This window comes from Rhinolophus hipposideros, assembly GCF_964194185.1.
Source record: "Rhinolophus hipposideros genome assembly, chromosome: 23".
NCBI classification, from domain to species: Eukaryota; Metazoa; Chordata; class Mammalia; order Chiroptera; family Rhinolophidae; genus Rhinolophus; species Rhinolophus hipposideros.
Genome location: NC_138069.1, coordinates 29,821,755 through 29,842,289, shown reverse-complemented (window position 1 = coordinate 29,842,289; position 20,535 = coordinate 29,821,755). Strand labels below are relative to the sequence as shown.

The 20,535-nt window shown below is 35.6% G+C and overlaps 1 protein-coding gene across 13 annotated transcripts in view; it reads left to right on the top strand.

Annotated features, from left to right (window-relative positions):
* The window catches only part of RNF145 (ring finger protein 145), a 67,438-nt gene that overhangs the window by 10,637 nt on the left and 36,266 nt on the right, over positions 1–20,535 (top strand). For all 13 annotated transcript variants that reach the window (XM_081035689.1, XM_081035688.1, XM_081035694.1 and 10 more), the window contains 4 exons: positions 990–1,098; positions 10,384–10,475; positions 16,655–16,890; positions 19,408–19,583. In XM_081035689.1, the coding sequence (XP_080891815.1) occupies positions 990–1,098; positions 10,384–10,475; positions 16,655–16,890; positions 19,408–19,583 (613 nt within the window). The remainder of the gene's footprint in view (positions 1–989; positions 1,099–10,383; positions 10,476–16,654; positions 16,891–19,407; positions 19,584–20,535) is intronic.

The window sequence follows — 20,535 nt, the reverse complement described above, 5'->3', positions numbered from 1 at the left end:
CACTAAGCATTACGTTCTTTAGCTTATGTAGTAGGTTTCCAGCAACTGTTTGTTGATAACATACATCTGGAATGGTATATTTGAAGCAACAAAATAGATTCTTTGAGCTAGATACTTTATAGAGAGAAAAGCAGTTGTTCACAGACTAAATTTCATATTTTCATTTGAGAGGGTGAAAAGAAAGTGGAGGGGAGAATTAGAGGGTAAAAGGAAATTCATGTCACAGAACCAAAGGATAACAATTTTGAAGGTAGTTGCCTTAGATGCTGGGACGAGGAGAAGCAGGAAGTCTTAGATTTGACAAGAAGGTAATCATTGACTTCTGAGTCTCTTTAGAGTGGGAGGGGGTTTGTAGATTGTAGAGGGTAATGAGGGAATAACACGTTTAGAAAATAGAGGGATCGGTAGATAGTTTACATATAACGTGTCAGTGGAATGAGAAAAATAGATAATAGAATAAGAGATATTTTTCTTTAAGATTGGGGAAGAGCTCTGCACATCCTTTGAAAAGAGGTAGGGACTGGTGTCGGGAATGATTGAAAATGTAGAAGATAGAAGTTTTCAGGAGTTGGAAAAATAAGATCTTAAATGGAATGGAAAGGGCAGCCTTAGAGAGGGACATGAAGACGCCCACTTCTTTCTCTGGGACTAGATAGAGAATGAGAGAATTGGTATAGAACAGATAAATAGATATCGGGAAGGGTAGATGATGAGAGGAGTCCCGTTGCACCTTTATGTGATGTATTTGGTTATAAAGTAGAAACATCTACAGAAGTACTACAGAAGTGAAACATACTTTATATCTTCAACAAAAAATCCATAGTGATTTTACTGTGCTGACCTTACTCTGATAGTGATGTAAAAAAACCTCAAAGTTGTTGAAACCTAATTGGAAAGTAATTTACTTCAAGCTCTTTTTTATTAGTGTAATTAATTTGGAGACTAAATTAGACTCGTATTTTATTTATATCTCTTCATTTTTACAACAGGTTATATCTTAAGTGTTGTGCTACTAACCTTGCCCAGGCAGCACCTGGTTCAGCTTTACCTGTATTTTGTGACTGCCCTGCTCCTCTATGCTGGACATCAAATCTCCAGGTAAGAATTGGACCCCATTTTTGAAATGTATGACTGAATTTAAAGTTTTTCTTTACCAATAAAATACTTTTCATGAACACTATTAGGAAGCTGAGGTTTTGGTAGATATTAAAAAGTTATTTTGATACTTGTTTTCTAAATAAATATTATCATACAGGATGGGTAGCTGGGGTTATGCCTTAAATTTTATTTCTGCTTTTAAAAACAATCTTAAGATGAAATGGGCCGTAAGGTGATGTTTACAGTGATACCCATGAGCTTTTCTGTATTACCAGAGAACAGAATTTCCAAAGATAAGCAGTAGGAGCAGTTTAACAATTACCGACTTCATTGCTGTCGTCATTTCAGAGTTGGTTTATGATGCATGAGAATCAGTAGAGATGCAACGAGGTCTATAGGGAATGGCTGCTACAGATGATCTGATGAGGTTAATTGTGTAGCTCAGGACTTCTGCCTCTTTGGTGATATTTTCTGTCTGCGTAGGTCTGCTAGTCCCAAATTTTAAGACTCTGGTGTGCCAGCGAATATGAGGTTCCTCCTTTGGAACAGGATATTAAAATATGGGTGAACCAAAAGCAACACAGTAAATGTAATGGGGTAGACAAATTTAGGGGGTATAATTTCTTTCGTTTTGATTGAAATGGAAAATTATAATAAAATACACTCCCAATTCTAAGAAGAGTGACAGTTAACTTTGTATACATAACAAGATATAATTTTCTTGAGGTCTGAAATACACATTTTGCTGTAGTTTTGAACTTGAATCTTAGAAATAGCATTTTTATAACTTGATTAGTTAACTTTTTAAAGCTCCTTTTATTTTTCTGATTATAAAATATTACTGTTCGCTGTAGACAATTTTGGGGAAATACAGCTAATTTAAAGGTAATAACAATCACACTCCCCATAGATAGACCTGTTAAAATTCTGGTATTTCCTCCCAGTTTTTTAATACCTTCCAGTTTTCACCACTTCAATAGATAATTATTTTTCCAACTCCTAAAAAGTGAAAACAATGAGCAGTCACTGGCTCTTGCCCCTTCTTGTTGAAGGAGGACCTTCATCCTCCTTAGTATTTCATCTAGATATTTCTCCAAGGACCCAGATTGTTTCCCCAAAACTCAGTCTTCTCTCATTCCTCTCTTCTCTGCCTGTCTGGTTGATTTCTTCTGCTCAAAATGGTACCTGGAGGTGTCCTACTTTTTAACGTCTCCCACTGTCTTTGTGCAGGGTATGTCCTTGCATATCAAAGTTGCAAAATCTGGAGCTGCCAGAGTCGTATGCATTTCTTGTGATCCTCACAGTGTTTCAAATCAAACTGTGTCTTACTCTAAAATGGAGAAAATGACTTTTCTAATTTGGTGTCACACAAGGATTGTCCCTGTGTCTTAGACTACTCCTTCCTGGCAACAGCCTTTTCCTGTAACGTCTTTCTCCATAGAGTTTAGACAAGGAGTCCAAGGGCCAGTCTGACACAGACATAATGTCCTTCCTATTCCACTGCCACCAACCCCAAACCCCAGCCACAATCTCGTCCAGTGGCTTTACCTAGACACCTCTGAATCTCACCTTAAGCTCAAAGTAAAGATGTTCCCTATCTTTTCATTCATTTTTTAAACAAAAAGTGTGCAATAGTTAGTGTATGGGCTGCTGAGTCACTGTTTTAGGATGTAATTGAGTGCCTGGACACACATGAGTGCCATATCTTTTGGATAAATGGACAGGTCAGCTTTCACAGCCCTTATGTACTGCTCCGTGACCTTAGTGTCACTTACCAGAAAGATAAATCTCAGTTTCCCTCACTTGTAAAATGGTGATAAGGGCTGTTGTGAAGATTTAATAAGATAAAGCATGTAAAGCTCTTAACACAATTTCTAACACTTTACTGTTTACTAGTGCTCAGTGAATTTTAACTAACATTCTTCATGTCTTGTTTTTATTATGCAGCAATGTTTTATGAGCATTTTCCTGGGTTGTTAGTCTTTCAAAAATGATTTTTTAAATGGCATAGTATTCCATGGTATAGCTATATAATGATAGCTTTTTAGAGTTAATAGGAAAGAAATTTCAAAGTTGAAGGTAGAGCTATTAAAATTATTGCTTTGCTAGTTATAATTCTGGGTGAAAAAACAATGAACCTGCCCTTTTCCTTAGGGTTTTTCAGTTTCTATGTGGTTTGTGATGTAGTGATAGCTGAAACCATGTGGCTCTATTTTTGTCTATAGTTTTACCATCCAGGATTTTCCAGAGCAGTCAAAATTCTGTTATATAAGGATAAAGAGGACCCTAAAAGTGTCAGAGGTGAAAAAAAGCCTTTTTCTGACTTATCCTTGTGGCAATTTCAACTTTTTAGTTTTAGTGTATGTGGGAATGTTTTTTCCTAATGTTTAAAGTTTGTTTCCATTATGAAAAAAATCCAAACTTATTTTAAACAATTAAAAAGATTGTAATAAAATTTTACAGTGTGCAAAAGCATGTCCAGTTCTTTATTTCATTTCGATCTTTATAATCTTTTGAAGTCTACAGATGAAAAAACTAAAGTGGGCCAACAGCTAGGAAGGGGCAATCCCAGAGTTTAACTTGAATCCAGGTTTTCTTAGGTCAGTTCTCTTAGACAAGCAGTAGAAAGAAAATTAGTTTTAGAATAACACTGGGTATGAAATAGTTTCCCTACTTAGTAAATACTATGTTACTTTGGCAAGTTGCCTCTTTGAAACTGTAAAGTAAAGACTGTCCATCTTCTGGAGTTAGTTTTGATATTAAACTAACAAATTCTGAAAGGTGGCATACTTTAGTATTTCTCCTCTTAGTATAATTTACACTACTACATGGTGCTCTCTCACAAAAGGTTAGCAAAGGTGTGTGATTCTTGAATTATTCATAGCATGTCACATTTAATAAATATTGAAGCTCGAACATGTCACATTTATAAAATGTTAAGGCTGAAGTTTTTAGTTTAAAAAAAAATAATAGTTCAGATTTCATGTGGCAGTTTCATAACCAAGTATCTTTTTAAAAAATAATGGCTTTATTGAGATATAATTCACATACCTACTTAAAGTATACAGCTCAGTGAGTTTTAGTACATTTATAGAATTGTGCAAACCATGATCACAATCGAATATAGAACATTTTCTTCACTCTAAGAAGATATCTCCTACCCAGCAGTCACTCCTCATTTCCCACCAATATCATGCCCCCCACGCACCCCAGGCAACTGTGATTCTATTTTTTGTCTCTGCATGGGTCTATTCTGGATATTTCATAAACATTGAATTATATAAGTATGTGGTCCTTTGTGCCTGGCCTTTTTCACTTAGCATGCTTTCAAGGTTCATCATGTTGTAGTATGTATCAGTACTTTCTTTTTTTGTCCAAATTATATTCTGTGTGTGAATATACCACATTTTGTTTATCCACTGATGGACATTTGGGTTGTTTCCACTCTTTGACTATTATGAATAATGCTGTGAACATTTCATGGTTTTTGTGTGGACATTTTTTTCTTGGGCATGTACTTTGGAGTGGAATTTCTGGATCGTACAGTATTTGTTTGACCTTTTGAGGAACTGCCAGACTATTTTCTAACGTGGCTGCACTATTGTATGTTTCCACCAGCAGTGTATGAGGATTTCAATTTCTCCATATCTTCGCGAACACTTGTTGGTACTTGTATTTTGTAGTATAGCCTTTATAGTGAGTATGAAGTGATATTTCATTGTGGTGGTTGTGATTTGTAGTTTCTTGATGACTAATGAGGTTGTACATCTTTTCATGTACATTTTTGGAGAAATATTTATTCAGAACCTTTGGCCATTATTTAGTTGGGTTGCCTTTTTTTATTTGAGTTGTAGAAATTCTTTATATATTCTAGATACAAGTCCCTTATCATTTATGTGATTTAAAATTGTTTCCATCATTCATTCCAGTCCAGTTATATCAAGGCAGAGTATAAGCATGGTCCTGAGAAGAACAATCAATACTTGGATAATTTAAATAATCCATTTGGTACTTCAAAACTGACTTTAGAAAAAGACATTTGCAAATATTAATTTTTTAAATTGAAAATTTCATGAACTCTTAAAAAATTGGATCTATTTTCCCTAAATATATGTATTCACATAGTGAGGCTGATTACCCTTAAGTGAATAAAAACCTGTTTAAAATGTGCCTATAAATGGTTATAGCTTGCAGTTCAGAAACATTAAACTTTAGAAAATCCATGGATTTAGGTGGTGTAGTATGAACATTTAATATTAATATTCTAATTTAACTCATTAGAATTTGATGTCAGGTTTTTAATTCTTAACATTACTAAATTATGCTTTTCATTTTGAGTGATGTAAGAAATGTATTTTCCAGTTCCAGTCCTACTTTAAAATTGAGACTGTCCAGAGCTAAAAAGGGAAAAAAACAACTATGACCATATGACTATTCCTATGAGGCTGTGGTCATGGTCAGATCTACAGTTGGATGTTTTTCTCTAAACTTTTAAACTCCAGTATTCTTAAGTTCCTTGCTTTAGTGTTAGATTTTTGAACCAGCATATCAATTTTGTATGTTGTCTGACTTGAATTAAGAGCCTATGGGTTTCAAAAGGTGAAAGTATACTATTTTTCATCTTGGTCTTGGTGTGTTAATATGGTTTCAAATGTAAAGCTTTCCCAGGAGTTACTTACGTGTAAAGTACAGGTAAATTAGCTCTCCATTTTATGAAAGATTGTGTAAGTCTAAGCTGTAGATGAGGGTTTCTCTATGTGGAAACTATTAGCATTTGGGGTGGGGGCATTCTTTGCTGTGGGGGCAGTCCTGTGCATTATGGGATGTTAACATCCTGCCTCCACTCACTTCATTGCTGAGTCCCACCCTCCCCCAACAGCTGTGAAACCAAAAAGTGTCTCTGGTTGCCAAATATTGTCTCCCGAGGAACAAAATTTTCCTCAGTTAAGAACAATTGTTATTGGATAAAAGGATTGTTAAAATGAATTTTGTCATTATATACTCAGCTTTTAATTTTGACAGGAATAAAATTGACCCATTTCAGTATTTGATGTTTTTTTTGAGTATTATCAGATGCAGGCGCTAAATATTTAGTAGGGGGTCTGAAAGAAGCTGAAGAAAGAAGCAGGGTGGCAGAGGTGATTTAAGTAATTAAACTCTGGGTGAATGAACTATTCAGTTGCTAGCACAGCATTTAGGGTGTAGTAGGTGGTCAAATCCAGGAGTCAGAGCTTCTCAGTATCTGTGATCTCTTAAATTGAGCTGCGCCTTTGTTTGCACATATTGCAAAGATTAGGTTTCTTTGGAAGTAACATTGTAGGAAAGCTCTAAGTGGCCAGAATGTACAGATTGTTCCTAGGTTGTTCAGTAACTCAGGTTGCTTAAGAGACTGTTATTAAGTAAAGGTTTTTAATTAGTTGTTGAATTGGTAAGCTCCTAGGTTTTGTTATTTATTTTTTTAATAACTTTTGTGCTTCTCTTTATAGCAAGAGTTTTCCCAATTGTAAGCTAGCCTTGAGTCTCTTTTCAAATACATTTTACACATTCCTTATGCCCCCAAACAGTTTCAGTCAAAGGAGAAGAGGTTCCCGAACAGGGACTGGGGTAGGGGATTTTAAAGTGTTTCGTTTGTTAGTGCTCAGGGTTGGCTGTCAGCATTGCACACATTTCTGACAAAGTGAAAAAAAGAGGCTTCATACAGGAAAGATTTTATTCAGTTACAAGTAGAAGGCAGGAATTCTTGCTTCTGACCAACTTAACACATTTTACCATTTAAATCTTCTAAATCAAAAAATTATAATACTGCTTTCGAATATCTTATCTGATTGTCTTAAAATAGTTATAAAATTCTGTTAAAAATTAGAATTTCTGTTAAAATTTAGGCTCTAAAATTCTGTTAAAAATTAAGCTCTTGCCTCAGACTAATTTTTGGCCTGTAATGATTCATGGAATTTTAGATAATTCCTTCTCTGGATCCTTCTTTTTTAGTCTTATTGTCGTGTTTTTTAATGTTCTGGATGACCTACTCTGTTGAAACTGAGTATAACCAAGAGTTTTCATTTCCACCATGAGATACCGTGAAGTTAAAATTTAGATATAGAGATCTTTGTTAACGTTGATCCTTATTTCAGTTCTTCTGTATAGTTTGGGATGCAGTGCCCAGATTCTTCTTTCAGAAGGGACAGCGAGGGGAGTTGAGCAAAGGGACATGATCTAAGGTCCTTAGGGGAGATGTTAATTAATTTATGTGGTAGGATGATTGATCCAACAACTCAGGTTCTTTTGGACAGTTTAATGGACAGTAACGGGACATTGCAGCATTGAGGGAGAGCCATTCCTGGGGTCCTAGAGGAGGGCATAATGAGAGAGCTAGTGGGAAGAAACTGCTTAACATCGGGGTATTGTGTTTATGGTCTAAAGGCTGATTATTCTAGAATGCAGCCTCCCTAAGTATCCCACGTATAATCTCAACAAATCACAAAGTAATGATTGTATGGAGACTGAAAAAGAACTAAAAAGAAAATCATAAAAAGGATTAGAAAGTTAAGAACAGGCTTTTTAAAAAAACCTAGAGGAGTACAGGGTACGATAAAAGAAAAGGAAATAGTTACATTAAAACCTTTTCTAATAACCCTATAATAATTAGAGGTAAGATAAGTAAAATGAGTGATATTTAAAATAAAAGACAAAAGGAAGAAAGAACTAGCTAAATGAAAAAGAATCTAAAAGTGAAAATAAAAGATACAGTTTTTAAATAGAGTAAACTTGAAGATCTTTAAAAACTTTAAAACGTTTCACAACATTCTATATTTTTCATCACACTTGTAATTAAATAATTGATAGGATAAGTATTTGTGTAATGTATGTTTCCCCTCCTGGTTTGTAAGCTTCATGCTCACAGGGATTGCAGTATTCTCAGAGCCTAGCAGTGCTAGCAACATACAATGGATACAGCAAATTCTGTTTGAGTTAAAAAGCATAGAGAATGTTAATTTTCCTTAGAAGTTTTGTTTTGTGAAATTAGAATATAAGGTCAGAGACTCTAAAGATTAAAGATGAAGAAACTTTTAAAAAGAGGGTAAACCAAAGTAGGCTAGGAAATAATGCAAAACAATTAACAAATGACTCAACAATAAGAAATTCAGGAACAATGTTGAGTTTGCTGAGTTATATTTTAAAACATCAATACTATGATGACAAAAGCAAATGAGGGAAAGAAACCATGACAGGGAACCCAGTCTCTTCCCTTCGGCCCTCATTGTGAGAGCTCATGGGGACTGAGATCCTTTTGGGGCACCTTTTGGCTTTTCCCCTTGGGGATATTGCTCTTGTAGGCCCCCCTTTTTTATTAAGGTGAAATTTCCATTGTGTTAAATTAACTCTTTAAAGTAAACAGTTCAGTGGCATACATTGCATTCATAATGTCGTTGTGCAACCATCACCATTATCTAATTCCAAAACATTTCTATCACCCCAAAATAAAGCCTAGTACCTTTAAGTGGTCATTTCCACTTCTCCTCTCCCCAACCCCTGGCATCCCTGGCCTCTTTTTAAACTGAATCTATTGGGGAGGGATGTAGTGTGCTCACAAAGAAGTTATTTGGCTTCAGAGGCCTACGTAGTAATGGGACTCAGAGTGAGATCTCTTTTAAATATAAATTTATTTCTTTAATAGTGTCTTCAAAGACTTCATAAATCTAAGAGGTATTCATACATTTTAAATTTCATAATGTCTCTTAATTCTTTAGTTTTCTGTCCTAAAACTCTATAACATATAATGATTGCATTGATGGTTACCTGTGGTAATCTAGTAAGCAGATTTTATATGTAATTTACACATGTAGCATTTGTGCATCTCTACATTAAAACAGGGTTTCAGCCATTGACTTTCTGAACTGGATAATTCTTTGTTGTGGGGGCTGTCCAGTGAACTGTAGAATGTTTTGGCAGCATCTTGGCGTAGGTGCCATAGCACCCCGAACTCCCCCTTCCAAACTGTGACAAGTAAAAATGTCTCCAGACCTTGCAGAATGTCGCTTCAGGGACAGAATCACCCTTGGTTGACAACAACTGCATTAAAATTATTCCTCTTGAGAATTTGACTTTGTCTCAATAGAAGGAGACTATTAATATGTTATGAGTTACAAGTAGTCATCATAGAGTGATAGAGAATTGCTAAGTCACCCATAAAGCTTAGTCATTGATTTTTATGATTGTTACCAAAACTGCTCCCAGTCTTAAAAAAATTTTATTTGGGTTTTCCATTTTGGTTTTCGGCAATACTCTCCTTGCTGATTATGTAAGGGTCATTTCATGTTTGGCTGTGCTGTGCTAAAGGAATTCAACTTGATTGCCTAATAGGAAGTAATTTCATGGAAAAAGTAAATACAGCCGTATGAGTTTGTTCAGAAATACTGGAAACATTCAGACTATTTTGAAGTACGATGAATAAAGCATTCAACAGTGGAAGAAAAAAGAATTTTTTAATACAAATGTCCTCACTTTGATGTCATACAAACTTAAACAACCATCTTCTAGTGTTACCACTTAACTTACTGATAATAAATTAAATTCTCCCTTTCTGTGCTTCCTGCCTAGGCCCTAAAAGTTGTTTTCTCAGAGTGCAAAGGCTCTTTGGCTACGACTTAAATCTTATTTCTGACTAACCACATGTTAAATGAAGTAAACTTAATAAAGGAATATTTGATTTAAGATTTGTTTCAAAATGAATTTGTAGCCTACTTCATTATTACAATTTTAATTGTAGATTCCCTGTAGAGTTGAAAGTGACAGTTTTTAAGAATTGTCCTCCTATGAGCCAGTTTTCTAACTCGTTTGGGATTTTACCTGTAATTAAATATAACTGGGGACAAAACTTTGGGGAAAATATGACTGGGGGAATGGTGGAAGAGAGCCAAAAGAGGAAATATTTAATATTACTAGATATTATTAAGTAGTAGGGTAGAGAGATGGCACCTCGACTGGCTTTCTACTGGGCATAACGTATTTAATAAGGTCATGGGAAGAAAGAAAATCCCACAGTGAGCTTTGGCTGTCTGTTCTGCATAGTAAAATTCAGTTTCTGTAAATTCTGTTCCCAGTGCATGGAAGAAGGAGATGAAGGCCATCCCTATGTAATTCTTATACTTAAATATTTCCTTAGCATAGATGTGGAGAGAGATGTTATTAACAGAATATACCTTTTATTGGAATTCTGTGCTTTGTTTGCTTCTCTCCTCTGTCTGCACTTGGAAAGTAACACAGTCTGCCGTTTTACTTGTCTAGGGACTACGTCAGGAGTGAACTGGAGTCTGCCTATGAAGGACCAATGTATTTAGAACCTCTTTCCATGAATCGGTTTACCACAGCCTTAATAGGTAAGTATTACAAAATAATTAAACTGTAGGCAGGCACTAACCAGTCTTACTGTCTTATAGAATTGGTGCATACTTACTACAAAAAAAAGAAAAAGAAAAGAAAACTCAGTTCCTCATGGCGACTCTTTCAAAATACAGCCATTGTTAAATGTGACGTTTTCTTAGTCTTTTTTCCCCCATGCATAGGTGTTATTTTATTTTGCATGTTTAAAAATCATACATTGGTTGTGCTTTTTTAGCAGTATTTTAATTATTTGGGGAGATTAACTTTTAAATAAAGCTAATTATTTTTCAGATTAAAGTTTATTGTTATTGAAAGCCATCACCTTATAGTCAAAAATAAATTGTCAGAAACACGAAGAACTTGAGACATGATTGAAATATTCGGGTAGCAGAATGTTAAAAATAAAAAGTGTTGGCTAAGACCCCAAAGCAATATAGATATGTTGTAAAGTGAGGTACTAGACCTTCCCATGCCAGAGTTGCAAAAAAGGAAGTGAGAGAAACCTATTTTGTGGCTCTTAACCTTACCCATGCAGAAGGTGTTTAAAGGTTGAATGCTGGAGATAGAAGAGGATTCTTTAGAGAGAACTGTTATCTCTGAAATACCTCCCCAGCCCTTAAACTCAAGAATTCGGCGGTGGAGCATTTGGAGAGTCACATGTCTTTTGTGACTAGGGGGGTGTACTGTGGACTAGTGTCTGACCACGTCACAAAATCTAAAGCTGCACCGTCCCAAACTCGCCACATGTGGCTTGGCTGCTGAGCACTGGTGATGTGGTTAGTCCACTTAAGATACACTGTGAGTGTAAAACACACATCCAGTTTTGTAATACTTAGTACAAAAAGGATGCAAAATGTCTTGTTGGTTTCTTTATATAGATTGAATGTCTATGATAATATCTGGGATATATTAGGTTAAATAAAATATATTGTTAATTAATTTCACTTTTTTTTTTTTTTTTTTTTTTTAGTTTTTAAAATGAGGCTACCAGAAAATTCAAAATTACATATGTGCCTCATATTATAATTGTAATTTGATATAAAGACCAAAGGTGGACTGGCTAGCTGGCTGTTGAGTTTTCTGACTGTGTAGTGAAAATGTCTTGTAGGGTTCTCTGTATTTCCTAATCTGTGTAGGCAAAGGATGTTTCCTATGGACTACATGAAGGCCCCAAGAGTGTCTGGAGTTTTCTTAAGTCTTTCCAAAAGAGCCCCTTAGAAGGATGACAAGACCCCAACAGAGATTGAACTTACAGATTTTCAACAGCTGAGGAAAGCACCTAAAACAGCCAGAAAAGGGTCCATAAGAAGCACTAGGAGTACTGCAGATGAGATCCAGTGATGAGAACAGTCTCAGAATAACCCATTAAATTACCTGGGAGAAAGATCAGTTTTAAATTACCCCAACTCCAGGGAGCAGCAATACCATATCTTTGTTAGAGTACACTCAAGTAAGAATTGGCTACTTCCCTCCGTCTCCTTCCTCTCCACCTGCTTCAATCATGAGTAAGTCAGGAAGAGAGGGAGATGGTGCTGGCAAAGAAAAGGGGAGAATCCTGCCATAAATGCTCCACCGACTCTCGCAATACAGCTTTTTCTGTCCATAGTGCAAAGGAGGCCTGTGTTTAGAACCTCTTTCCATGAATCGGAAACCAGAGCGGAACCAGAGCTAGATTAAGGGAAAAGCCTCAACTTTAAGTCAGTTTCAACGTTTTGGTTATTACTAGATTGAGAAGTGTAACCTAAGCTAGCTAGGTTATTAGGAAAGTTAATGGGATTTAACCTTAGGGGTAGGATTCACAGAGTGGATTTTAAAAGACAGTAGGAGATGAAAATGTTACTTTATGATTATATCCTATGCGTTGGTGTATTCAATAATGGTAACATTCAAGTATGAAAATATTTGCTAAGGTAGAAAGCTTGTAAAATATTCTCTTTTATTCTGTGATAGATGCAGTTTAGTATAAATCTGAAACATATTTCCTTAAATTGTTCATTTCAGTGGCTATGATGATCTATTTACTCAACTGAGATTCAGTTAATTAGAAATAAAACAAAATCCATAAACTATTAAGTGGCATGTCTTATGACTTTGATTTTAAAGTAACTTTCCACTCCTTTTCTTCCATTCCACTAATGAATTTTTAATGAAAAACTAAGTAATTTGAATATGCCATCATTTCTTAGGGTTGCAGCTTTCTTAGAGATATTTCTAATAGTGGAATTCTGAAATCCAAAGAGTACATTGAGATTTTGGTTTATTCGGAATTACCACTTGGAATAGGCACATCGCAGTAAACAACTTCCTGTTCTTTTGGAGCTACAGGAGAGATTTCCACTAACAGTACGACTCCTTCCTTCTTTCACCTAAAGAGGAGTCGTCGTCTTAAAGAGAATCATAGCACATGAGTCATATTCTTCTATGAAAGAAGATAAATGAAGCCTGTAACCCCAGAACTGAGCACTGAATGTGCTGGCATAGGCTTATGGGAATGTTCAGAGCTTAGAGGAAGTTTCCATCATGCTGAACAAGGAAATTTCAATGTCATAGCTGTGAGCACAACGAAAGTAAGATACGCCAGAAAGAAAGAAAATCCTAACTATTCTTAGTATTTAAACATTTCCTTAAAAGTCAAGAAATACTGCAGTTTTATCATGAAAATCGACTCTCCTGCATCACTCCTCTCCACCCTCAGGTGTTAATCCCCAGAGGCCTCTTCTTTCGACTCATGATCATTTTCCTGATGTTTTCTCATTTGTCCCTTTCTGGAAATCCTGTTAATTGGCTAAGGTTCCTCCTACGTTGAGCACCTAACTTTCTTACTGTTACATTTTTCTTTTCTCTCCTTTTTCCCTTCTTTTTGTTTTACTTTCTGAAATTTCCCAACTTGATCTTCCAACACTTTTATTGTATTTTCTTGTTACATATTTTTAATATCCAGGAGCTTGTTTTTATTGACTACTGTTTACTATGATAGTGTTTTATTTCTTAGATATATTACTTACCTCTTTGAAGCTTTCTTTTGTTTCTTGCATTCTCTCCATTTCCTCTGAGATCTTTCTCCTGTTTGATTTGGTCTTCGTCTTTCATGGGACAGCAGTGTTTCTCAAGTCGGCAGTAGAATCACCTGGTTATTTTAAATAAAGAATTATGCACACTGATGCCTAGGCCCCACCTGAGTCCACTTAAACCATAAGTTTTACTTAAATATCTGGGAGTCCTTGACTGATCATTTGTCCACAGTGCGTTATCTCTTTTGGGTTTACCAGTGGGCTGTGTTTCACAGTTGATATTCAAGTGCGACTGGCTGTTTTTAGGGGGACTCCTAAGGGTAAGTGTTTGTAGGTCTTTTCACTTGGACTTGGTCAGTTTTCCCAAAAGAGGAATCTTCCTGTCTCCTGTAGGAGAAGCCTATGTCCTAGAACTGGGTGGCAACAAACGAGGTAGCAGTGTTTGGAGATCTAGACCTGCGTCTTCTGGTGCAGACTTTTATTTTAATCCCCCTTTTTCATTTGGGCACCTCACCTGCCCTGGACTGTGCATGGTGTCCAGGAGCCAGTTTCAGCTTCTCCAGAGAGCAAACTGGAATCTTCCTCCCAGGGTGGGGGAAGCTGTAGGGAGTGGCCTGACTAAAACCAGTTAATTAATTGCCTGATGGTGTATGTCTTTGGTTTCTCTCCTATAACATGTTGACATATTTCACTTGGTTGGCCTCTCCTTTTTTTTTTAATGGATTTTCCTCTTTTGTATGCCTCTACGAATGTTTTTCACATTATTTGAATATTAGTTATATTAGTTCTTTAAAGGCTAAAATTAATACTTTGTGGGAGAATACCACATGAGTTATACCACAGTAGACTGTTAATAAATGTGTAAAAATGGTGACTGTTTTTCTATTCTTCTATCAATAATATGGATAGAACACAAACAGAATCCCAAAGTATTGTTTTGCTTTTCATTGGCAAGAAGAAAGAGACCTTTACTAAATGATTCTTTTCTTTGGGGAAGGAATTAGTTCTAGGACTTCTAGATATCTGTTTTTGTTTTTTTAAAATTTACTTTTCAATTACAGTTGACATTCAATGTTATATTAGTTTCAGGTGTACAACATAGTGATTAGATATTTATATACCGTACGAAATGGTCACCCCAATAAGTCTAGTACCTATCTGACACCATCCTAAATGATTCTTGAATTAATCTGGAAGGTAACGTGTTCACAAATTTCCAAGATATTCTGAAAGGAACAATGAGAGGAGACTTGTCCAGTCAGTGAAATGGAACAGTGTGGTACTGTCATCTGAGTAGGTCATTGAAAACAAAATAGTAAATTCCAACACAGACTCAAATATACAAAAGATTTGGAAGTATACTAAAGTGGCATTTCAAATTAATGAGAAAACAATTGGAAGATTCCAGTAGCTAGATGTGAGGCAACTGACTAAGCATCTGAATAAACAATCTTAGATCTTTACTTTTTGTCTTATTGAAAAATTTCAAATATGTTAGTCTTTAAATTAGAGATTGCTAAAAGAAAATATGTGATTACTTGTATAATCTTGAGTAAAAGGAGACATGTAATTAACCATGGCACCAAAGGCAGAAGCCATTAAAGAAAAGATTGATAGGTTTGACTACTTACAATAAAAACTTCTATGTTAATAAGAGGAAAAAGCTACTAAAACATTCAGACGAATGACACATTGGGAACATACAGGTACATGGCAAAGGGGATTAATATCTTGATCACACAATAGAAGGCTACATGTCCTAGTAGAAGATTGGGCAAAGAAAATGAATGAACATCTCACCAAATACTTGCACAATTTTTAATACGCTTATTTGTAATGTCACTGCTACTGGTTATCAACACAATACAAATAAAAAGAAACTTAGGAGATATTCCTTGTCCTCCTCTTCTTTAAGTTATTTTCATTATTGGCATGCCAATGGGAAAATGGGTACGCTGTACCCTGGGTGTTTGGTTTCTGTGGTGCAGTCTGTTAGCATGTGTCAAAAGCCTAATAAAATGTTTCTTCTGACTCAGTTAATCCCACATTTAGGAATTGAGTCTAAGAAAATATTAGGATATGTGCTTCAAGTAGTTTATACTAGGATGTTGTACACGTACAAGCTTATTCATAATGAAGCTTTTTGTAACTGAAATACTTGAAAATAGCCAAATGCTAATATTGTTGTGTATACATTTCAATATAACGTATCATACAACTGAAAAAATAACCATATATGTAACATATGTAACCATATATGTAACATATATATTTTTTATTAGTGTGGGGAGATTTATGCCACACTTACATGTATTAAATGAAATTATTTAATACATTAATGTATTAAATGAAAAAAGCTGGTTGTAAAATGGTATGTAAATCTCCTCATGTAAATCTCCACAAAGTATTTGTGTATATTCATGTGCATAGAATAAATCTGAAAAGGTAACAAGTAATATGAATAGCTAAGTTGTATTGAGTACTTACCGAGTTTCAGATATAATGCTAAGGCTTTACATGTAATTCTTCATTTAATGGACCCAAGATATAAGCAATGAGTCATGGGATTGTAAGAGATTGAGGTTGTTTTTCTCTTTTTTTTCAACTTTTCTATATTTTGTAACTTTTCTGTAATGATCATGCATAACCTTCTGTGAGATTTTGTTGCTTAAACTTTTCGGTTTTAACTTTAATTATTGAGCCATTTGGGAAGGCTTGCATGGGCCTGTAAAAGCAATTAAAGATCAAAAACCTCAGAATAAATCTTGTTGGAGCATGATCTTGGACAAGTAGCTGTGTCTCTTGGATTTTATGCTTTCACCTGTAGACCAGAAGAGTTAAATATTGAGCACCTTTGTAAAAGGAGCTATATGTACAACAGTAGTACATGAATTGTAATATCGACTTAGACATTTTTAAAGTTTCTCCATATTATACATGCCATCTGGAATGTAATGAAGACCAGTGGATATTTGTGCTGCTTTTTTCAACTCAGTCTTGTGGAATTGCAGCTCAAAATTCATAGAACATGTTAAAATTTGATCTAAGTGATCTTAATTAGACTTCTTCAAAAGCCATGTCATCATCCTTATCAACAGTGATTTTTGTTTTCATTTTGTGGCTACCAAATCTCAAAATTAAATGCATTCTCCTTCCCATTTTAGGTCAATTGGTGGTGTGTACTTTATGCTCTTGTGTCATGAAAACGAAGCAGATTTGGCTCTTTTCAGCTCACATGCTTCCTCTGCTAGCCCGACTCTGCCTTGTTCCTCTGGAGACAATTGTTATCATCAACAAATTTGCTATGATTTTTACTGGATTGGAAGTTCTCTATTTTCTTGGGTCTAATCTTTTAGTACCTTATAATCTTGCTAAGTCGGCATACAGAGAATTGGTTCAGGTAAGACTGACAACCACACACAGGTAGATAAAATTCTACATAAATATTAACTATATTAAATATTTAGTTCACTTTTATTTTACAGTCTTGGTCATGGTAACGTCTTGTTTGACGGTGTCAAAGTAGTCACTATTTTCAACCCAAGTAGGAGCATGTGAGGTTCTTCGTTATGAAGTTCCGTTGAGAGGCAGTAAGAGAAGTGGTGTCTCTGGAAGCAGACAGTCTGGGTTTGTACTCTGGTGCTGCTGTTTACTAGCTGTAACCTGGGGATAGGCACTTAAGTTCGCTTATCTGCATAGTGGAGCTAATAACAGTTGTACTTAACTCATAGGGAGATTTAAATGAGTTCAGTGCCAGGCAAACCATGTTCATTCAGTATGTGTTAACTATTCTAACGAAGACAAATATAATACAAAATTAAATACCCACAGGTTAAATCTGGTGTTTGCCCCCTGATTATAGTCGTATTGTGACTGCAGTTTTTTCCCTCGTTTGCCTAATTTTTTTTAAACTGAGAAGTTAAAATAATTCTGGTCAATAATACGATGGATTGCATTTACATATAGTAATTGAACTGATTTTGCCAGTATAATGTGCTTCTGTCTCCTACTTTTTTCAGACTTTGCTCTAAAACAAATTATTCCCAGACACAAGCAATAGATATTCAGGAGATAAATATTTCTCTTTGATTTAATTGATAAGTTGCAGTATACTATGTAAATAGAGCTTAAAACTGACATTGGTATGAAAAGAGTTGTTGAAATGGGCATTCCCTTCTATCCCTTGACTGTGTGTATATGACCGTAAAGTACAGGAAGCCATCAGATTGACCAAACTGATACTAAGTGAAGCAGGGTTTTTGGTTGTTGTTGTGGCCCCAGGGGCAGATTTCCCAGAAAAGTTTTCCTAAGCTCTTGGCCTTAGCCTAATTCTACCTTCTTTCTTTATCTTACACAATGCTGGGCAATTCCTGAAAGTAGATCTTCCAAAAAAGAGGTTATTTTCTGTCTTCACGAAGAACTGCTTCCAGGGGGAAGGGTTGTGGTTGTACTCAGAGAAAGAATGACAAGTTTAATTTTTGTATTTTTTCTTTGAATTCAATCTGGTGAAGCCATCCTAGTTTGTAAGAAACAGTAGATATCGAGTAAATACGATGGGATACTGTTTATTTAATCACCATAGGGCAAAGCCTCCAATTTTCAATGTCATGTTTATTACTCTCTTGGTTGCCGTAAGATTCATGCATCACTAGGTGTCGTAGTTGAAAATAAATTATAGGTTATGAAATTCATGACCTGGAAAGAATTCAATAGGCAAGAAATGAAAACTGGCAGGTTTTTTAGTGATCTGTTTCTTGAATAGAAAGGAGGAAAAGTGCTCTCTACCTCTCAATGATCAGTTTGCTGCTAATAATAATTTTGCAACTAGTTGGATAATTTCCTTTTACCCCCAGTATTTTCTAGTTGGGGGAAGAGGTTAATCTTGACTAGATTTTAGAAAAAAAGCATTTGATTTACAGATGAAAAAAATTAATTTAAAATAACCTGCAAGTCAGTGTATCTCAACTTAATATTTAAAGATCTGTACCTAGCAAGAAAGAGATACTGATTAGAACCCAGAGGAACCTGCAAGCCTATATCTTTTAATCTAAGATCTTTCTAGTTTATTAAAACATTCTGGTATCCCATTGAGAGTTCTAGCAAGATTGCTTAGGTTAGAGTATGTAGCCCGCCTGGAGGAACCCTGTTGGGTTACCAGCGTCTGGTTCCTGGCTTAGTAACTCCAGAAATGTGGTTACATCTCTCTTCTCATATTATGAGACTCATTTGCATGAGAGATTGCTTTATAAACTGGAAAGCTAATTTACTGACTTACGGTAGATCAGTAAACTTTTTAGGTGTACCTTTTTATCGTGGTGTCAATGTACTTGGCAAACCAAACTGAGAACTGTTGCTTGATAAATACACAGTGGAAGCAAGGAGAATTGATTGGTCTGGGGGAAAGCTTGCTAACTATCTTTGCTTTACAGTAGAGTAATCTTCTCCGGTGATTATTCTGTCTCCCATCAAACTATTTCTCATATATGACATAAATAAACCCTAAAAAATTCTTCCTTTTACGTTTCATTTTTTTCCTAGTCCCTCAAGAGATAATATTGCATTATTCATGCTAGTCCTGATCGCTTTGATTAGATATGAGTAAGTTTCCCAAGTCTCCTGGTACTGCCTTTGATGCAGTTTTACTCTGCATGTGACTTTACTGTGACTTCATCCCTGAACTGTTGGGGCAGTTTACTGTTGCTGTTTGATGAGTGTGTGTCAAGTGTTAATAATGCAAAATCAGTAAGGTTTTAAAAACATGCTGTTTACTGTATATAGGTAGCTTTGACGGAATTTAGCTGAAACTGTCTTTTAATAAAAGCAATTCAGTTTTTAAGGACTTTAGATTAAACTGTTGTGCTCAAAAGTGTTTATTGAAGTTATGCAAGATATTTTCCTATCTCATTTTCTTATTCAGGTAGTGGAGGTATACGGCCTTCTAGCCTTGGGAATGTCCCTGTGGAACCAACTGGTGGTCCCTGTACTTTTCATGGTTTTCTGGCTTGTCCTGTTTGCTCTTCAGATTTACTCCTATTTCAGCACTAGAGATCAGCCTGCATCACGTGAGAGGCTTCTTTTCCTTTTCCTGACAAGGTAATTAGTAAGAGCGTATGATATACTACGTCTAACCTTAGGAAGAGAAAACTTGGATGTAGGAGGAGTAACTTTTGCAGATTAACTTCTGTCAGTCACGTTATAGTACTTCATATTTAATCAAGATAGGATTGTCATTCAGTGGCTGCCTTGGTCTGGCAACGCAGGGAGGTGCTAATGTAACGTGGTCTCCTTGGTTGCACTGTGGACCAAAGTGTGGCAAATGATTTGTGAGAAGATACATAACACATTGTAAAAATAGTTTTTCAATTTCAAGTTAAATTATTGGGTCAGTAAAAGAAAACTATGTCACTAAAAATATCTATTATTTATTGAGTATTTATGTGCCAGCCACACTACTACACACTTTTCCTCATACTTAATCTTTACAGCAGTCCTGAGAGATAGGTGCCTTTATTATTATTACCATTTTATGGCTGAGGAAACTACCAAGAGTAACTTGCCCAGGTGACAGTGCTAAGAAAAGCAGCGCTCACACTGAAACCCCATCTGAGTGCAAACCCTGTGACTTACCTGTGTGCTTTCACTATGCCCTGTTGTTTTGAATGTTTTGCATCAGTATTGAGATAGAGCCAAATACTTGGTGAAATGAGTGTATCATAGTACTTTACTATTTAACCCAAAGGGGTTCTAAGACTTGGTTTTTAAGGTTTAGTTTAAAAGAAAAATAAGTCATTAGAGTCCTTTTTCCACTTCAGTGTCTTTGCTATGAGCTTGTGCTAGATCCACATTTGTCATTTTTCCACTCTGAATATGAATCTCAAGCCTTCAGAATCTAGCACATGGGTATACATTGTCATTCCCTGGCCCAATGACACTTTAAAAGGCAAGAATGAAACTCTGTCCTCTTGGAAGGTAAATATACGTAGGTGAACAAAAGTCTTGAGTTTTACTTAAAGGAGCAATTGTTTCTCAGCAATCCAAAATGATG